The 19,871-nt window shown below is 39.2% G+C and overlaps 1 protein-coding gene across 2 annotated transcripts in view; it reads right to left on the bottom strand.

Moving 5' to 3' along the window:
• FBXW11 (F-box and WD repeat domain containing 11) overlaps window positions 1-19,871 on the bottom strand; it is a 123,597-nt gene that overhangs the window by 14,022 nt on the left and 89,704 nt on the right. For both annotated transcript variants that reach the window (XM_065874102.1, XM_065874103.1), the window contains exons 3-5: window positions 17,745-17,970; window positions 8,445-8,631; window positions 7,484-7,574 (exon numbers count right to left, since the gene is read on the bottom strand). In XM_065874102.1, coding sequence (XP_065730174.1) covers window positions 7,484-7,574; window positions 8,445-8,631; window positions 17,745-17,970 — 504 coding nt within the window. The remainder of the gene's footprint in view (window positions 1-7,483; window positions 7,575-8,444; window positions 8,632-17,744; window positions 17,971-19,871) is intronic.

Raw genomic sequence — 19,871 nt, forward strand, 5'->3', positions numbered from 1 at the left:
AAAAAGGAGGCAACAGATGAGTTTTTGTGAATCAACTATTCTATTAGGGTTCAGACTTTGGGGTTCCAGAAACAGCATACCACTGATACTCCATCTTGGTTTGCATAACTGTCTGTGGATAGGAATCACACTCTTTTCCAAGTAAGACATTAGCCCAACAATATTTTTCCTCAAATGTTCCCTGCCCATCTGGCAACTGTCACAGGATTTCCAATGAGTTTGGGTTGGGTTTGAAAAAAATGGCCTAGACAGAATTCAATACGTTTAAAGAATGCCATTTGCACCCAAAACATAAAATAAATAGTAACTCATTGGGTCACTCTCTAATGCCAGTTAAAATATCTGGCAGAAGACCACTAACATTAAGCATATACTAACAATCTGTGTATCCATCCAGAGCACTGATTGTCCTGATCACTGAGAAACGATATTGACAACCACTACATGCCAACTACTATAGCAAGAATTTTATTATCCATTTTTAATCTTCTACCAGACTGAAGCTCCTTTAGAATAAGAATGGCACTTTTCAGCCCTGGATTCTCATTCTTTCATCATTCGTTCAACACTTACTGAGATGTTAGTATATTCCAGGTACTGACTGTGCCAGGCATGGGGATGAAAAGACTGACAGGAAGGCATAATGCTTTCAAAGGATGCAACTGCAATACACAGGCACGCAGTAACTGGAATTGGATATACTCTAATCATATGTTTGTTTGGTTAAATGATCCACACATTAACCTTGGAAGGAAGTCCTCAGTTCCTTTCCTTTTACAAACAAGGAAACAAGAGTTTAACTTGCCTGAGGCCACAAAACTAGTAACTGGATGAGTTGGAAATCACACCCAGTTCTTCCTGACTCTGAGCCCATGCTTTTTCTACTAAAATATGCAGTGTCTACAAAGAAAGTATAGCCCTAGCTATTGCGGCAGTGAACACGTAAAAAGATCAGTAACAACTCCAGATAAAATACCAGTGCCAAATGAGTGATTAAAAACTGTAAGTGCTGCAGGCCTAAAGGGATCTTAAACAGCCAACAGCCTGAGACCAGTGGGCAAAGTTTAAAGAGGAAGTGGGTCATGCCCAGAGCACTAGAAGACCTAACCTTTGGTAATGGATGTCAAGGATTTTCAGGATCAAAAGATACACTAAGAATAACCAAAGTATAAATTCCTGATCCTTGAATTTAGGGGACAATAGGGACTACAGTTGGCTATACCTGAGAGTTCAAGATCTACTTCAAAAGACATGTCTGAGTAGCTAATTATCTGAGTAGCTAAAAGTTTAATTAGTTGCTTTAGTGAAGAAAGGAGATAAATCTCATCTTTATTCACAATAAGCACTTAATTACTGGTTCTGCTGACATCTAACAAACCATGTTTCCTCTTATTTTGAAGGCAACATGCTTCTGTATGCTCTGAAATGTTAAAATTTACTGAATGTTATGCCAGGTACCACGCTTCCATAACACTATGCTATGTGTTTTATATAGTTTACAGTTAATTTAATCATCACAGTTCTGAAGCCAAAATTATTGTCCTCATTTTACAGAAAAAGAAATGGAGGATTGGAGACACTGATACATGTATACTTAAACAGGAAACTGTTTCCTCATTTGTGGCCTCAGTACTTAGCACAGGAGCCTGGAAATATAAGCCCTGCCCTCAAAGAGTTCCCATACATAGCCTTGAGAGAGGCCAGGATCACATATTTCCAACATCCAGGGGATGCAAAGAGGTACCATGGAGGTGCCATGAGCGAGAAACAGCTCATCTGTCCATCTGCTACCAAATCAGAGCTTCTTAGCCAGCATCGTCATCTCTACTGAGTTTGTAAAATGTCAGACATAAAACCACATTTCAAAGACAAAAAACCAAACAACAAAACAAAACCAAGAATTTACCCCACTGTGGCTACCGCTACCAAGGTAGACAACAGATATGTCTGTAAGCAACTTTTTAAAAAGGGATTCAGAATATAAAGAATTTCTTAAATTGAACTCAATGTTTGGAATCATTTAGAGAAATAATGTATTTTTAGAGTGACTGAGCCACGTCAGCATGCTAAGCATACCAGGAAAATGCTGACTTAGGAGGCAGACCTCCTGGTAACAAGTCTTATTCATGGCCAGTGACTCCTGGAAATGGTTACCAACGTTCAGGCTACACCCTGGGCGCCCAGATGGTTGCTGCTAAATATGACTCCACATAAACCCAAAGTATTACAAAGACGAATACATAACCTGTCTTATCAATATATATGGTGTTATTTTCAAAATTCATATTGTCGTTCTTAGTTTTAAAACATACACAATTGCTTTAAAATGTTATTGAATCAGTAAGCAGCTTTGCTACTCTGTATAATATTTCAATGAATAGAAAAAGCACATTTATTTACTATCACATGGGAGCTTGAAAAAAATTTTTTTAACTTTCGTATGGGAATCCCCATACCAAAAAGAATTTCCTACATGCTCTCCCACTACTCTAAAATGTTTTTGAGAACCAAGAGACTTGGTTATAATCTATTACTGTACCTAAAGCCCTGAGGACACAGCAGAGAGAAACTGGGTAAGGCAACACGATCAGCCTGTGATACACCCACCCCCTAAGATGTCTGGACAGAGAACACTACCCAACATAAAAGGCCAAGCCATACCCTGTATCTCCAACCCTCAAACAAGAGCCAGAGGCCAGGACCTCTCAAAAGCTCTGCTAGATAACAGGCTTTCATTCTAAGTCAAGTAGAAGTTAGGAAATGGCTTAGCTTCTCAACACTTAGAACGAGCCTATTTTCTAAAATACATTTCTGAATTTTAAAAGAAAAAGGCTTACCAAATCATTTTTCATGGGTCATTTTAGGAAGTTCCCATCTAGGGCTGTTTTAAAAATTATTAGGTTCCTGAATCCCAAAACAAGTACAGTTTGTTTCAAAATGCCAGGAAAGGGACACTAAATGAGACCAGGGAGCTGACTACTTTGTTACACACCAACCCGGTGTAATTCCTAAGACTTTACTCTTCTCAATTCTCAAGGCCACCCACAAAAGAAAGCAACACTTCCTGCTGACTGTGCCTGCCCAAAATACTACCTACCATCATATCTGACGACCTCAACTGGCTTATATAAAAGCCAGGACTTTTTCAGAAAAACTAGACCTTTAAAAATGGAAGGCAGCCCATTGTAGTAGAAGATACCTAGGTCAATTAGCAGCTTTAGCAAATGACTTGGACTGTTTGAATTGCAGTCTCCTCCTCTGTAAAAGATAATATATACGTTCTCCAATCTGTTGGAAGGATCAAATGAGGTTATGTACACACAGCGCTTATCACAGTGCCTACAAACGGTAGCAGTGACGCTCTTTCTCATTTGTGGAGAACGCTGACCAAAAGGAGTAGGCTGTGACCAAAAAAAATCTCACCAAATTGCCGGGAACTGTTGTCTCAGTCTAGGCTGATCTTCAATGCTGATAGCCCTGAGCCCTCCCCAACCATTCCCAGGAAGGGGCTCGGCCTGCAAATGCAATTCAACAATCATCTTAACTTCAGCAGTAGGAATGCGGGGCATACACAGGTGCACCTCTTTAATGATGCAGATACCTGCCATTTCACTTAGACATCATGTGGTGTGGCTACTGTAGAGGAATATTTCATGTTTTTGAGAACTTGTAAAATCCCCTTACCCTGTGCAAATTTTCAAAATACTGGGAAAGTAGCCACAATACACAGAGTATACAGCAGCATTTAAATTGGCAATAGAGTGAAAACAGATGTCTGAGTATGAAGGAATAACATTATTTTTAGAAGCCTAAACACAACTGGGTGGGTGGGCAAATTTCAGCATTTTCTGGTTAGGACAATGTTAATATCAAGTTTGCAAACCACAAAAAAGCTCCCCACTTTCCCTGAATAAAATGTGGTTTGTTATAAGGTGCGATACAACACACCATCATTTTACTAGTGGTCTGTTCCAAGGAGAGTGCTTCAAAGGCTTTAATCCAGTGAATAAAAAAAGGAAAAAGGCATATTATATGAAAGAGTTTGCCACTAATCTGAGATGGCAAAAGAGAAAAATCCAAGTTCAGGACATCAGAGCTCTGACTGCTTGAGTCTATTATAACAACTCCCAACTCTCTGTTGAGGGACATCTGACGGCATGGTAGGGCGAAAAGAGCATGGACTTTGGACTAAGAGTCTCAGTTTTGACAATTTGAGGACTAAATTAAATTACTGTGGCAAAGTACCTAACAGTAGTCTCATCATTAATAATAATGAGGATGATGATGATAATAACAATTAAGACTCTAGATAGCAAAGGAAATATGGCTGCTTCTTTTAGGACTGTGCCTCAGGTTTTCCAGGAATTCCTTCTCAATTGAGAGGCACTCTAAACTCTCTCCCTCCCACCCTACCCCCTCTTCTTCTCTCTCCCCCTGTGTGTGTGTGCGTGTGTGTATGGCAAGAGCACCCATGAGAGATGAACCTTTGCAGAGAACTAAGAATTCTTATTCTCTTCAGACTTCATTCCTCACATTCTCATTTCCTGAATAATAGGGGTTGACCATACTAAGCCAGGTTCCCTACTTCTTAAAAATTAGCCAATTTCTGTTGGGTCAATGTGGAAGGGCAAGGTCATCTGCTTGTCAGAGCCAAATATGGGAATGGATAGATGACAGGAGCCAGCACATGAACTGGAGCTGTCAAGGTAGAGCAAGAAGGATAGAAAGCAAAAGGTGCTGTGAACTGGCAACCCTGCAAAGCGTATGAGAAAAAAACACAAGAGACTCCAAGGCTGTGTGTATGGGCAACCAGGGAGGGGGACAAAAACATCCACTTGATGTTCAGGGTGTAATTTATCTTTTGGCAATAGGCTTAAAACCCTCTAAAGCACTACCTTTGCCATAACTGGACTAAAACAAGGCCAACTAATCTTAACTCATACGCTTTTTTCAACTAAGAGTTTTCAAGCAATTGGACAAAGATGAGAAGAAGATCACCTTGAAAAGTCAGTAGGCATTTAACAACATACCTCTTTCTCCTTCTCTTCTGGAATTTTCTACTTTGAAAATGACAAACAACAACACTAAGCCTAGAGCTGGCCAGACCTCAGTTAAAATCCCTTGTCTTCTACTTAACTATGTAGGAAGTTCTAAAATTTCTCTTAGTCTCAGTTTCCCCTCCTTACAGATGAGGATGACAGGTAGCTTGTAAGAATTAAATGCAATTAGTAATCTATGTAAGTCACACAACATGGTTCATGAGTATACTGCGAGGGCTCAAAAGAGGGTACTTGTAATTATTATAGTCTGCTTGTGAGGGTTTTGTACCAGGCACATGGGTAACAGCCAAGCCTGTGAGTCTCTCCTTTGTTTGACCCACGGATCACGACACAACTCTCTGCTTTGTGTGTCTACCCAGGACAGAATAAAACACACTCACAAAACAGAGGTAACGAACTCTATTTTGATGAAGTACCATTGATCCATAGCACACAAAAAGTTGCATTAAGTGCAGAAGAATATAAGGATGATCACAGACTCAACTACTGACCGGCTGTATGATCACCGGCAAGCTACTTAACCTGGGTGAGCCTCAGGTTCCTCAATTTTAAATATGGACAGGGCCTAACTTTCAAGTATTGTCCAGAGTGTTAAATGAGAAAACGCATTATAAAATGCTGAAAGTATCTAGGACAAGTAAACACTCTATACGTGGTACATTATTTTTATTATTATTACTATGAGTGAAAGTACCAAAGTATAAAACATCATCCCTTAAACTAAGAGATCTAGCCCACAAAAATCTGGAGGAGACTCTTGTGGCCAACCAGTGGGTTTTCCTAAACCACACTTTAAGAACCACTGGGTAGACCACCATGATATAGAGGTTTTGTGTCAAAAAGGGTTTTCCTCCATAGCTCTATTTTCCCTCACATCCGCCTCCTCCTAACTTTAAAATATTATTTCAGCCTGAGTAAATGGTTATGTTAGGTGGTGTCACATACTGTAATGCCATAGAAAACTGAGTTCATACTGTCGATTATAACACTACTAATGGGAATTAAATAAAATAATATATGTCACCAAATCTTCAACCTGATCAAAGTTCTTCCAGAGTTCCTATTTATTAATGATTGACCTTAGACATCATCCTTCTTATAATAAAGGACTTGCTGAAATTATTCAAGGAAATGTGGAGATACTTTATAAAGAATAGTTGGGAGGAAAAAAGTAACAAGTAATATAGTTTCTAAGATCTATGCATAAGCAGTGTCTTAGTAAAACTACATGGGGTAAAAGACAATCCCTCTAACCTGAAACACACATACACCAACCTAAGGTTCAAGTTAACACTATGTTTCAGCTACTAAAACTGTAGGAGCAATTTATTCTAAGTTTTGAACTGCCAAGGGGTCAATTAATTCCTAAACTTTAGGATTTGTATGGCAGAAGTTTTAAATCATTTAACCTACCCTAAAAGGTTACTTATAGCTCATTTTAGGGAACAGAATATTCAAGACAATGGCTTGCATTTGAAATAATGATATTCCAGTCATATTCAGATTTACTGTTAACAAAGCGATTCCATTAGTTCACATCTGCCTTAAAAAGAAGGCAGCGGGGAGGGGACTCCAAAAAAAGCACATGTTTCTCCATTAATGAATTTTGGCACAATAACTTTTATGTCTATCACCTGGGGGTGAGGATTACTTCATGTTTGGGAAACTGAGTATAACTTTATGGGTGATACAGCATTGCCTAGCAAAGGCTGAACTTTTTTGCCAAGGAGGAAATCAGTGAAGTAACCAAGACCTGCCAAGAACACATGTGAAAGAGTTAATCAGAAATGCCTGTGCCTATCTTTCTTGGTTCAAGGAAAAGGGCTAAATAATAAAACTGAACTAATTAGAACACATGAACAATATCAAACATCTCCAATGTTTCTCATCAAGTTCACAGAGTTTTACTGGTCTGGGAAAGTTACACTCAACTCCAAAGTGGTCCACGAGCATAACCTGCTCTATAAAAGCCACTTAACTATTGCTTAGAATCATATTTGAGTCCTTTTAATGAAAAAGCATGGGAAATTTACAGAGGAAACTGAGACTGTGCCTTCTCTAGTTCTCTAGAGGTGGCTCAAAAAATGTAAAACGATGCTTACCTGAAAAATTGGGCCTTGGATTTCGGAAATTTCATCAAATTAAAACAAAAAGTTAATTTTGGATTAAGGTTTTAATTAACTGGTAGTCTTGCAGAAGCATTTCATGTTTTAGAAAAGTTAGATGATTTTTTACAAAAAGGCACTATCTACTCCGAAGGATAGCTGCAGATTACACATTGTGACATATTTGCTCTAAGACTTCAACTTAAAAAAAAAAACCGTTCTATGATTTTAGAACTAGACAACTAAGAACACTAAGACAAAGAAAAAGTTGAGAACAAGACACAAACAGCCCATAAAACAGATAAATCATAAAATTACCTCTATATCCTGGATAATCTTTGGGTATAATGACCTATAAAATGAATTGGGAGGGCCATCTGTTGGTCTGTTTTTAAACAGGTACTGATCCCTGGCAAAAAAACACAAACAGATGTTACATTTTTGCGCATAAAAGGGTGAATTTTATTTAAACATGGTGCTTACAAAGATGCATCTTTCAAGTCTTTTGACTTGCATTGAGCTTTAATAGTTCAAAAGCGGGATTTCTGACAATTAAATGTACATGTCAGGCCCAACTTTACTTCAGCTTACAGGTCTTTAGCGTGATCCTCACCTTTTATTTTCTGAATACCCAACACAATAATCTAGCCTTTCATTCTACAGTGCGATAAAAAGTGTTAATGTAGCTTTGTGAAAAAGCTAACTGAGTACATTAACAAACTTTTTTCCATAAAGAAAGCACAGCCCTAACCATCACTCACACAGCCACCTATCTGTCCTAGCTGTGGCACTCTCTTTCTCTGTGCTGTCAGGGTACTGACATGTACAGAGCTATAAAGCTGTATTTCAGATGACAGGTTGTCTCTGAAAAATCCTGCCTGCTGTACCTTTCATCTTCAACCAGGATCAATACTTAATAGCAAAATGGCATTATTTGACTTTCTCATATTTTCCTTTTTCTTATCTATCTTTTGGTAATGGTGTCATCACCTAAGGAAAATGTGAAAGGAAAGGCATAAACACATAGCTTTGAAAAGCCAAATTGCTCAAACTGTACAATACATCTTAACAGTTAATAAATATAAAGGAAATATGCATTTCAGAAGGGGTTATTTTAACAGCTTTAACTCCCCGCCCCCCAACTCCTGACTACTCATCTTTTCCCACTTGTTTAAAATAGGCCAACACATTTGGCAAGTATAATTGCATTTTTTAGTAATCAAACTGACCCTAGGTCAAATACACTTTTTTCAAGGGAAAAACCAACCTAAATACTTACCACCCTCTTCTTTCTGAAAGTCCCTTCCATAGAGGGTCAGTGCGCACCATTCGTTCAATCAACTTCTTCCAAAGCATTCCTTCGGAGATCACTCGCTGCCATTCCTTACATACCAGCTCTGCGGCACACAGAGACCTGGCATCCAGGTAGGAAAGAATGTTTTCTGCTATGTGATCTAAACCTTGCTCTACAAAACAGAAAAGGCAATGAAGGAATAGGAAGGGAGATGGAAATGTACCAGTTACCATTTCCTTAAAGATAAGAGGGATAAAGAAATCCTGAACCAGGAAACATACCTGAGTAACATCAAAAGTTCTTCAGATATACAAGTGCATGAGTACATAGACACAGACACTTCTTTTTGGTTCTGATTTTTTAAGATAAAACAATTGATGGCACCAGTTCCTGTCTGTAAAACCCAACCCTGGACAGCTCTATATTTGTCAGACATTATAATAAATGATTTCTTTTACATAACTCTATGGGGTAACGACACCCCAAATTTTACAGATGAGGCAGAAAGAGGTAAAAGGATTCAAGGTTTTACAATTATAGGGTAGTGAAGCCAAGACTGGACTCTGATCTCTTGCTCCAAAGTCTGCGTTCTTTCCCCTCTGATTTGCTGTTTCTCGTAACAAATCATTCTATTGATACATGACCTATGTGAATCCCTTGGGGCTAAGGAGACAAAAAGGTGAGAAACACTGACTTATCTGAAAAGTTTATGAAAAGTTAAACGACAATCCAAGAATTAAGTCAGGTGCACTAAGATGTATTTTTGTCAATCATTTCTCCATCTCCTTATGGAGGTAAAATCCTCAAAACCATGAACCACATGCCTAAAAATTCTAGAACCTTAAGTCGTTTATCCTACACAATGCAAGTATCCTCTCAAAGACAACCAAGATTCAGCCTTTGCCTGACATTCACAAAGGTAAGAAGATCACTATGGTCAATGCTGTTGCCACCTGTACAGGCCCATCCTGTGGTTTTGGGCATGTCCTCTGCAACTACAAGAAATAAAGCTCATCCCCAGGCCTCCTCTGTGTTGGGGTGGGAAAACTAAACACACAGTCGGAAAATTCCAATTTCAATTCTGGGTTCACCACCTAGAACTTCTATGACATGAAACAAATACTTAAACAATACTGAAACATCCCTGCCCCTTGGTTTTTTACCAAATAACATGGTAATGGCCAGTTAACAACTGTCCTTTCTCACACTACTTGTATGAATCAAAAAAGTTCTACAGGAAGATTTTAAAGACAACAAAGCACCATTCGGGGTTAATATTTGTTCTCTTTTTCAAGATAAATAGAAGGGGTATAGTCATACTAACTTGGCAGGGTATAGGTAAATCGTTAAACTTTCAGAACCTCCATTTCCTCATCTGTATAAAACAGGGATAATAATCTCTGCCTTATTTTGAAAATATCACAATGAGATGATGCATAAAAAATGCTTTACAAACTAAGGTTTTTTCCAACTCTAAGAATGACTATTTACACTGTTGATTATGGTTTACAGGCCCTTTATATACTAGTTCTACTCTATAGTAGGTCTAATACCCAAGTTATGATCTGATAATGAAGACTAACTACACTGGGACCACTATCTTTTCTTGCACATGTTATTATATTAAGAGTTAAGGCCATCAAAGATTATACTGCCTTCATCTAACAGTCATATCACAGTAGACTCCTAAGATGGTAGTAAGCCGAATTAAAATCTTAGGCCCTTCTCCCCAAAACATCTATTAAAACAACTCCCCTTAATTTCTGTATTTGTATGGGTAGTTTAGAAGGGGAGGGCAGCTCACACGGAAGTCTACAGTTATCCTCTCTACAATTCACCTTCAAATCTTTATCTGACCCTTCCATGTCAGTCTCTACAATTCTGATTCTGTCATACAGAAAAGTGGATATTCCACACCAGATCTGCATGGTGGGCAAATGCAGTAACTCTTTACCCCAAGTTGCTGGCAAACATGTTAAATGGGTCAGAACCAAGGACAGCACCCGTGATTCTATATTTCCCTTCAAGCTATCATACACCCATTCATTAAATACTCACAAGGTACCAACACTGAGCCACCAGTTCTAAATCATCTGGATTTTATACTACTATTATCCAGCCCATATCTCTCTATTCAGCCCTCAAGGATATTTGGAGAAACTCTGCCCCATGGAGACACTACCACCTTTATTTATACCATGTTTCTGACTTGCTAGTCTCATAACTTTATCCAAAAAGGAAATCAAGTGAATTTGGTATGGTTACTCTCCATGTTCCCTTGCTGGTGCTTACTACATAAAGTTGGTATTGCAATTTTTTGTTTACAAGTTGGCACTAGCTGCTTTGTGTCACTTTTAAACATATATAACCCATGTTCATTATAGAAAAACTATAAAATGCATATAAGCAAATACCTTTAAATCCCGAAACCCCACCTCTCAGAGATAATAGCTTTTAACATTCTGTATACTATACCTTTCTAGGATTACACAACCCTACATAGTCTTTTCAACAGCTAATTAACTTTTGATAATCCATTTGAGAATTAGGCTAGAATGGAACATCAAATTCAATAGCCAATAGCTCGCATATACACCTTCTCCAGTTCTCCCGTTCTTAAGACCAGGAAATCTGCTCATCAATCATCTCTGGGTTCTATCATGCAGGACTACCAAACACAGTTGTACAAGCTGTATGTTCACAACTGTACCCAGTAGCTCTACCTACTGGTTTGCAATTACTTCTCAATGTTCCACAATTCTGAAAGTCACAGACTTAGGTTCTGTCACTATCCCGGCACACAACATTTTTAGGTCTACTTGTTATAGGAGCTGTGTTAAAGACAGCTTCATATCTTTCTTGGACTACAATTTTTCTGTCCTTTCTGGTTTTAAAACCATTCTTCTTAGCGGGGAAAGAAAAAAGGATAAGTTAAATGAGGAGTGAAAATATGCTGTTTCTTTCTATTACCACTACACCATCTATTCCAAGTACACTGTCCCTTCATTCTTCGTGTTCTTGCTCCAAACAGTTGATTATTTTATTTGTTTTTAACTCTCCCAAATTCCTTAACCATTTTGGACAATTTCACATTATTTGGGGCTTGGCCTTCTTGATACCATTCTCAAAGGTTCAGGCTACCTTTTTATGTATCTCCATGCCCCTTTCTTCCATCTTCTGTCCAAGTGTATTTAAAATCAGGGAAATTCATGGAAAATCACATGGGATTCTACTTGTGCCTATCCACTGATAGGATTAGCAAATTATTAATCAGAACTTTAAATTTCAGAATCTCTCTACCGTCTTTAATCATATTTTCTTTTACAGTCTCTGGCCATGGCCTAATAAACTTAGCTCTTCTCTGAATTCTTCTAATTCTGGGGTACTTTACCTAACTATCTTCTAGTTTCTACACTTAATACGAGAACACAGTCACTTTCCAAGGTTTATGTCAATTCTAATCACTAACCAAATCCTCCTAATTGGTTATAAACACACCCCTAACCAACTCCCCTCTCAAATCCTCTGCTGAGAGAGGAAATGAACAGACAAGAACACATTATATAGCTGTCTTTTCAGGCCTCAATGGCTGCCACATCCCCATGGTCTATATTTGAACTGGGAAAGCTGCATCCAAATCCTCCACCTGGCTGGGTAGTCTATGCGCTGGTTCTCAGAAGCCTGTGTGGTTATATCACTTAGGGTTACTGATTTGAGAAGCAACAGCAGCAGAAACAGCTTCCTAAATATTCTCCTGATCCACTGAATCAGAACCTCTAGATGGTGGGGCCCAGAAATCTACATTCTTAAGAATTACCACCAGACAGTTCTGACATGCTGGGAACTACTGCTTCATAGCAATAAGATCCCTTTTAGTCCTCACTGATTTCCCGCCACCTCAATATCTCCCACCACTGGGCTATCAACGAGATTCTGCAGAAAGAAGCTCATTATTAGACACAAACTTCCTACTCTTTCAAATGCCACTGGTCCAATTCGGCAACATCTCATTGAAATCTATGAGATTTGATTTATTTCCTTTTGGTAATACTTTAATTCACTTCATCCTTCTAGGGGGCAGCATGTTTTAGTTTCTCGGAAAATGCACTGGCTATAGAGCCATACAATCTGGGTTGAAGCAAATCAGTTTTCCTTTTTGGATCTCAGTCTGCCATAAAATAGGAATGATATTAAATGCCTAAGAAGGATCATCTCGTATAATCTGCATGATAAAACCCTCTGAGATAGGCTATAAATAGCCTCATTTTATAGAGAAGGAACTTCTTAACCTTGTTGGAAAGGTTCATAAGAGGAGGCTATTCAGGAGCCAGATACAGAGCAGGTACTCGATAAATGTCAGTCTCTCTTCTTCCCTCTTCCAGAAATCGCTTTACCCGATATCACTGGTCAAGGAAGCTAAGCAGTATTCCCCTTCCTTGTTACTTTCTGCAGAGAAAATATGACACACCTCCCCTAGCAAATCGCTAATTCCTCACTAATAGCTTGGAGTAAGTCTCATACCCCTTAAATATTTAAAGAAGAATAGGAATCACACAACCTCTATTTTAGGCACTTTGGAGTAACTAGCCCCAGGAGCCATGTAGACCCTGTAACTTTCTGGTTTCAAGACTGTTCAGAACAAAGAGGTCACTGAATAAGGTGGTCCATTTGCCTGAGCTAGAAAGTGCTCTGAGGTGTTAAAGCTAAGCATTTTCTTAAGTATCAATGTCTGGCTCTCATTTACTCTATGGTGCTGAGACGCCCCCATCTCCTGCCACCCCCCACCCTCCCAAGGCAATAAGAGGACACATTATGGTCTCAGAAAATGACTCCAGAATACTGCACACACAGTGCTGAAGAAGTGCTGCTGTTGCTAATTACAGGCACCAGATGAAGGTCTGGAAATTTTTCAATAATAAATTAAAACAATTAAAAGGCAAAATTTTCAAAGCTCAATATGTAAATAACATTGTACCAAAATGAAACTCAAATGTGTAATGTCAGTTCAATGCCCTTGACTATAGCCAGTTTTAAGACAGCTGCTTAGATCATACAATTACAGAAACTTTTATTATTTTAGAAACACATTTCAAAGAGCAGCTGCAAAGAAATTTCCTTCCCCACCCACCCCTGCTGTCCCTTCCCCCTCCCTAGTCACAGATCTAGTTGTAAAATCTGAAGTTAGAAACTTTCTTTCCTGAGAGCAAAAGTCTGTCAGTGGATGCCTTTAACTTGGAATATACTGACCTAAGGATTCAGACACAAACGCTCAGGTCACAAAGTCCAACATTTTGTTATGCCAACAAAGTGGCACACATCTACCCAAATGATGTCAGGATGAATCAATTCGGAAATCAGTGGGTGAATAATTAAAACTTCCTGGCAATAAATCGTACTGCAGGTGCTTCCTGCCTCTCTGGGCTTTTTTTTTTTTTTAACTGACATCCTCAGAATACCCACCAGATGCTAGGCATATTATATACAATGTCTTTAATCTTCGCAATATCCTAAAACGTATTATGATCATTCCCACACAGATAAGGAAACTGAGGATCCAAAAAGTGAGCTCACATAACCATTAGGGGCAGGGGCAGGGGCTGGGATTCAAATGGAGGGGCTGTCAAATCCAATACCCATCATCTTTCCACTCTGTCATGCTGGACCTCTGGCCCTGCATCCAGCCTAAAGCCTACACTCTGGTTCTTCCACATCTCCCAAGACCTCTGATCTAATCTCTGTCACATTCACAGTCCATAATGGTTTATCATCCTTACTTGAGGATGAGACAAAAGAATAAACCATGGCCAGGAAGGTAAGTGTTTTTAAAATTCTTAATAGCTTAGACACCTCACCAAACAGATCACCAATGCTTATCGTCCTTCTTGAAGTACAATCTGTCTCTACTTCAAATGGTATAAGTTTTCCCTTTAACAACAGTTCTTACAAACCACAAACTTAGCCTGCAGAAATTGACATTGCAGACTAAACATTTACCATGATTTTTAGAAAAGCATATCATAATTATCACTTTTTCCACTGAACCAAAGGAGCCAGAGACCACAAACATTTTCCATTTTCCCTATACTGACAGGTACGATATTCACAGTAAGCATTAAAAAGTCAAAACTACAGACCGTTCTTATAGAATTAATGGTTTTCACAATCAAAAGAAGTCTTAAGTAGACTGTCAATTTCAACAAAGTAAAAATTCAAACTAAGGATCATCTACAGTAAAAGTTAAACACCAAACCAGGATAATGATTAGTAAGTTGTTCCACACATTATTAAATCTAAGTATGAACAAACACATGGACCTGTTTCTCCCCTAATGCTCTTAAGGCAAGATCTGTGCTAAGGAACTAATGCCAGATTTAATCCAAGTCTACTAGACACTAACTAACACAATCAACTTGGCCAGCTTGTCCCCAGCTATTAGATTCATATGTATGATATATACTGACATATGTATATATGTTCAGATCAAATCCTGTTAAAACAAATAGCATTTTAACAAAAATATTTCCATGTCCCAGCCAATGGTCCGTTCATTTCATGTAATACTCGATACCACAAAATTCCACTTTAACAGAGATATGGACAATGCCTTAAAATTCGCTGTAATGAAAACTGAATTGTATGCAATTATACTAACCATATTTATATACATAACACATGTTCATCTGTTCTGTCTCTTCTCCAATTCTGTACACTCCCCGAGAAGGGGCTGCCTCTGAACGATACTCTGCAAATCAAGAGAACTACAACAGTGCCACCTCGTGGATATTCTGTAAATATAAGTTGAATTCCCTGGTGCTCTAAAATGTTTGAGAGGCAAATTATAGGGAAAAAATAAAAATAAACCAAAACAACAGAAAGCAAACAGAATGGATTTGCCTCAAAAAATGGGAGCACAGCTTCATTTATTTAAAAGCACTTAAGAGGAACAAGTATAACTGTCAACTTTCAAAACTACCCTGTCTCTTCTTGGTGTGAAATGTAGCATGAGTCAGTAGAAAGTCTTGGATGAGGGGGGTTCTGAGTTCTGGGCCGCACACACAGAGGAGCTGCAGCACATGTGCACTCATCTTACTCAAATTCACCTATAATTCTCTCTCTCATGCAATTAGAAGCATAGCTCTTCTCTCCCACTCTCTCTCTCTTATAATTAAATGTTACTGAATTGGGGTGTAAACCATGTATACTTGAGGCCAGTTTAAGGCACTGTCCAGAGTAATCTTAACTGGAAGTGATTTCAGCTTTTGTACTAGCTTTTGCACCAACTCCCACCATCACCTGCAAAATCACAATAACCAAGATGTATGATCTTAGGCATTTCACCCAATTCTCTGATCCTTGGCTTCATAATCTACCCAATGAGAAACAGCACTAGGTGACGGCTAAGATCCCTTTCAGCAATTAAATACTATGGTTCTAGAAAAAGAGGGTTCATGTTTTGCTTTTCTAGAAATACTAATTCAAGAAATGAGGAAAATAATGTTACATTTCAGCATAAAAAGAACAGTAGGGTCAAAATTTTCTAAGCTAACTCTCAAATATCCTTAAAACACTCCCTTTGTAGAAAGTAAACTTACAAGTTCTAGAAGAGGGATTAGGAATCAGAGGCTGGCATGTCACTTTGCAGCCCCAGGTTTCAGGCCTGAGGCATGAACCCAGGTCCTGTCTACTGTGGAAATACTTAGACTATGGAGTTGTGATGCACTGTAAATCACAGACAGGCTAAGAGAGAAGCTACTCTTTGAGGAGCCATCCAGAAGCTCTGCAAAAAGGGCAGGGCTGGTGGCAATGCTACTGGTTTATCCCTGGCTATTTCTAAGGCATACCCTGGCACAGCAGCTGTAACCTCCAGGTTACCCTGACCACGTTAGAGGAGAATGTTCTGGCCAACAGTCTCACATTCTCTTCAAGAGTGAAATCTCTCTATCTTACCTAGACAAACTTAAAATAAAAAATTTTAAAAAGAACACAGAGAGAAAAGAATTAACGAGTGACCAAAAATCAAAGAGGGGGACTTCCCTGGTGGCGCAGTGGTTAAGAATCCACCTGCCAATGCAGGGTACACAGGTTCAATCCCTGGTCTGGGAAAATCCCACATGCCATGGAGAAACTAAGTCCATGTGCCATAATTACTGAGCCTGCGCTCTAGAGCCCGCAAACCACAACTGCTGAGCTCACGTGCCACAACTACTGAAGCCCACGCGCCTAGAGCCTGTGCTCCGCAACAAGAAAAGCCACCGCAATGAGAAGCCCGTGCACTGCAATGAAGAGTAGCTCCCGCTCACCGCAACTAGAGACAGCCCACGCGCAGCAACGAAGACCCAACGCAGCCAAAAATTAATTAAAAAAAAAAATCAAAGGGGGATGAACAGGCAGAGCACAGCGGGTTTTTAGAGCAGTGAAACTGTTCTGTGTGACACTATAATGGTAGATACATGTCACTATATATTTGTCAAAAGCCACAGAATGTACACCACCAAGAGTGAACCTTGAAGTATGTACTTTGAGTGATAGTGATGTGTCAGTGTAGGTTCATGTATTGTAACAAATGTACCACTGTAGTGTAGGATGTTGATAGCAGGGAGGCTGTGCTGGGGGCTGTTGCGGGTGTGGGGGAGGATATGGAAACTGTACTTTCTGCCCAATTTTGCTGTGAACCTAAAACTGTTGTAAAAGTAGTCTCTTTTTTCTTTTAAACCAAAGTAAACTTAACTGGGGGGGTGAGGAGGGAGAGAGAGAGAAAGAGAAAAGGGAGAGAAAGAACACACTCATGCAGGAGTAGGATAGTGAGGGAGAGGATGCAGAAATAAGTTTTAAGAAATGTAGTAAGACATGCTATCAATTTCCCCAATACTTTTCTGCCATTCCCTAAGTGTCACTTCAGATATAAATGAACATCTTAAATTTGGGGACACTTCCCAAACACTGCAGGAAAAATTGTCCCATATTAAAAAAAAATACTTATAAAGGCAAAATGCAGATTCTATAGACACCACATCAAAATAAAAAGTTAATTAATTCACTACTGTAGCAATAGTATTGACCAATGATCAACACTAGTAATCACAGAAACTGCCTACAGTTCCTAGATAGATGCTAAATTATAACTCCTCTTCAAGTACCACATATTAAAGTACAGTATGTGTCCCAAAGAAATGCTGTCTCACGCTGTACTCATTCACTCATTTCAAACACCTACTCGGCTCCGTCTAGGCTCTTGGGCTGGGCATTCTTCCACTTCTCAGCTTTTTAAAAGACAAGCACGGTTACCTGGTAAAGCGGTAATAAAGTCCCGCTGCAACATGGGCTTCAGGTAAGAGTTAATATGTCCATGCTGGTAATGACACATTCGTGAAATAAGGTGTTCCACAAATTCCACTTGATCTGATTCAGACCACTGGTCAAAATATTTAATACACAAGTCTTTTTCTTTTTGATAGTTTCCTTCTGATGGCCTCTTTCTGGAGACGATCACTGATGATGTTCCATTACTTATCTATTTTAGAGAAACAAAAAAGTAATTAGTTTGACAAGGAAAATAAATCTTAAGAGCATATCATCAGAAACATTTTTTTGCCCTGTGTATTTATTCTTAAAATGCCAGTTTTACCCTAAAGCCAAACTCATTCCTTTATTAATTAATTCAGGAAATAATTAAAAAAGCATTCAGGGCCCATGTACTCGAATTAGTCACTAAAGTAATGATAAAGTTAGAGTTCTATCTAAAGCTAAATGGTGTCTTAAATCATCATTCGCCAATGCTTACTCCAAAATCGTGCTGTTATCAGTTAACTAAGGTTGGAGAAGACCATCTTAGAAAAACTGTTCAACTTGGCAAAGTGGCAACTGATTGATTATTGATGGTTTGTTTTCCTTCCTCAAAGTTGGAAGGTAAAGCTATATTCATCTATGCAAATAGTTCTCACACTTGTGTATGCATCAGAATAACAAAAGAGCTTGTTAACACACAGACTGCCGCAGCCCACCGCGGAGGTTCTGATCCTCCAGGTCTGGAGTACAGCCTGAGCACTTCCAACAAGTCCCCAAGTGATGCTGATGCTGCTGGTCTAGAGACTGCACTTCAGGGACCTCACTCTGAAAACTACTGGTCTATGTGACAGAGAAATCAGAGAGTAATTCAATCTAAAAAGCTTCATTTTACCTAACAGTTTCAATCTCCTCCGTATTATTTCCAGGGCTGCTAACTGCTGACAAAATAGTTTACAGACTTTCACTCTCTCTTTCAATCACCTACTCAGAAAGTGACCCAAGGTAAACCACATATACCTGAAAAGCTCCTCGTCTTATTTAGTTGGTTTACAGATATCCCACAGACTCCTATACCAATAGTTGCATCTCTCATCAAATTGACACGGTCCTTGCATAAAATCAGTATACTTTTTAAAAACTGAAACTAGGGCTTCCCTGGTGGCACAGTGGTGGAGAATCCGCCTGCCAATGCAGGGGACACGGGTTCGAGCCCTGGTCCGGGAAGATCTCACATGCCACGGAGCAACTAAGCCCGTGTGCCACAACTACTGAGCCTGCGCTCTAGAGTCTGTAAGCCACAACTACTGAGCTCACACGCCTAGAGCCTGTGCTCCGCAACAGGAGAAGCCACCGCAATGAGAAGCCTGCACACCGCAACAAAGAGTAGCCCCCGCTGACCACAACTAGAGAAAGCCCGCGCACAGCAACGAAGACCCAACACAGCCAAAAAAACAAAACAAACAAACAAACAAACAAACGAAAACACTGAAACTACATGCACTGCATCTGGACAACAATATCCAAAAAAATCTAAATCCCTAGACTGAACCACAACTGCTACTGATATTATGAGGCTCAGTAATTTCCCTGTTTACAAACAAAAGAACCTCAATACTTTCGTCAAACATTTGCCAAGTCATCTGTCCATCACTATTCTGAATGCCCCTTCATGTGTAACACTAGCAGGAATAACATATAAGAGAATTTTGAAAACTGAAGAGTTGCATCACAAACATTCATTAATTCCATTAGGAGCTTATTTCAGAAGTCTTACATGGGAAGAATGAAGACCTTTTTTTTATCAGTATATCCCCTAACTTAAATTGAACTGAACCCATCCCAGAAAGAAGACATCCTTTGTAAATATCCAAAGGAGTCTTTGGCCTTCCTTGGTAAAATCTTAAAAATCCTTCATATCTGAAGTGAGTTCTTATGTCGACATTTAGAGGTATAAACCTGGAAGGCATTAATCTCCCACCTCACTTATCTTACCGCTTCCTTGTCTGAGAACGTTTTTTTCCCTTATAATTTGGGTGAGGGAGAGCTCACTGACACCGGGCACCACCAGGGGGCAGCATTGAACAGAGATTTTTGATGTTGCTTGTAGTAAAACATTCATATCAAACA

This window comes from Phocoena phocoena, chromosome 3 (genome assembly GCF_963924675.1).
Source record: "Phocoena phocoena chromosome 3, mPhoPho1.1, whole genome shotgun sequence".
NCBI lineage: Eukaryota > Metazoa > Chordata > Mammalia > Artiodactyla > Phocoenidae > Phocoena > Phocoena phocoena.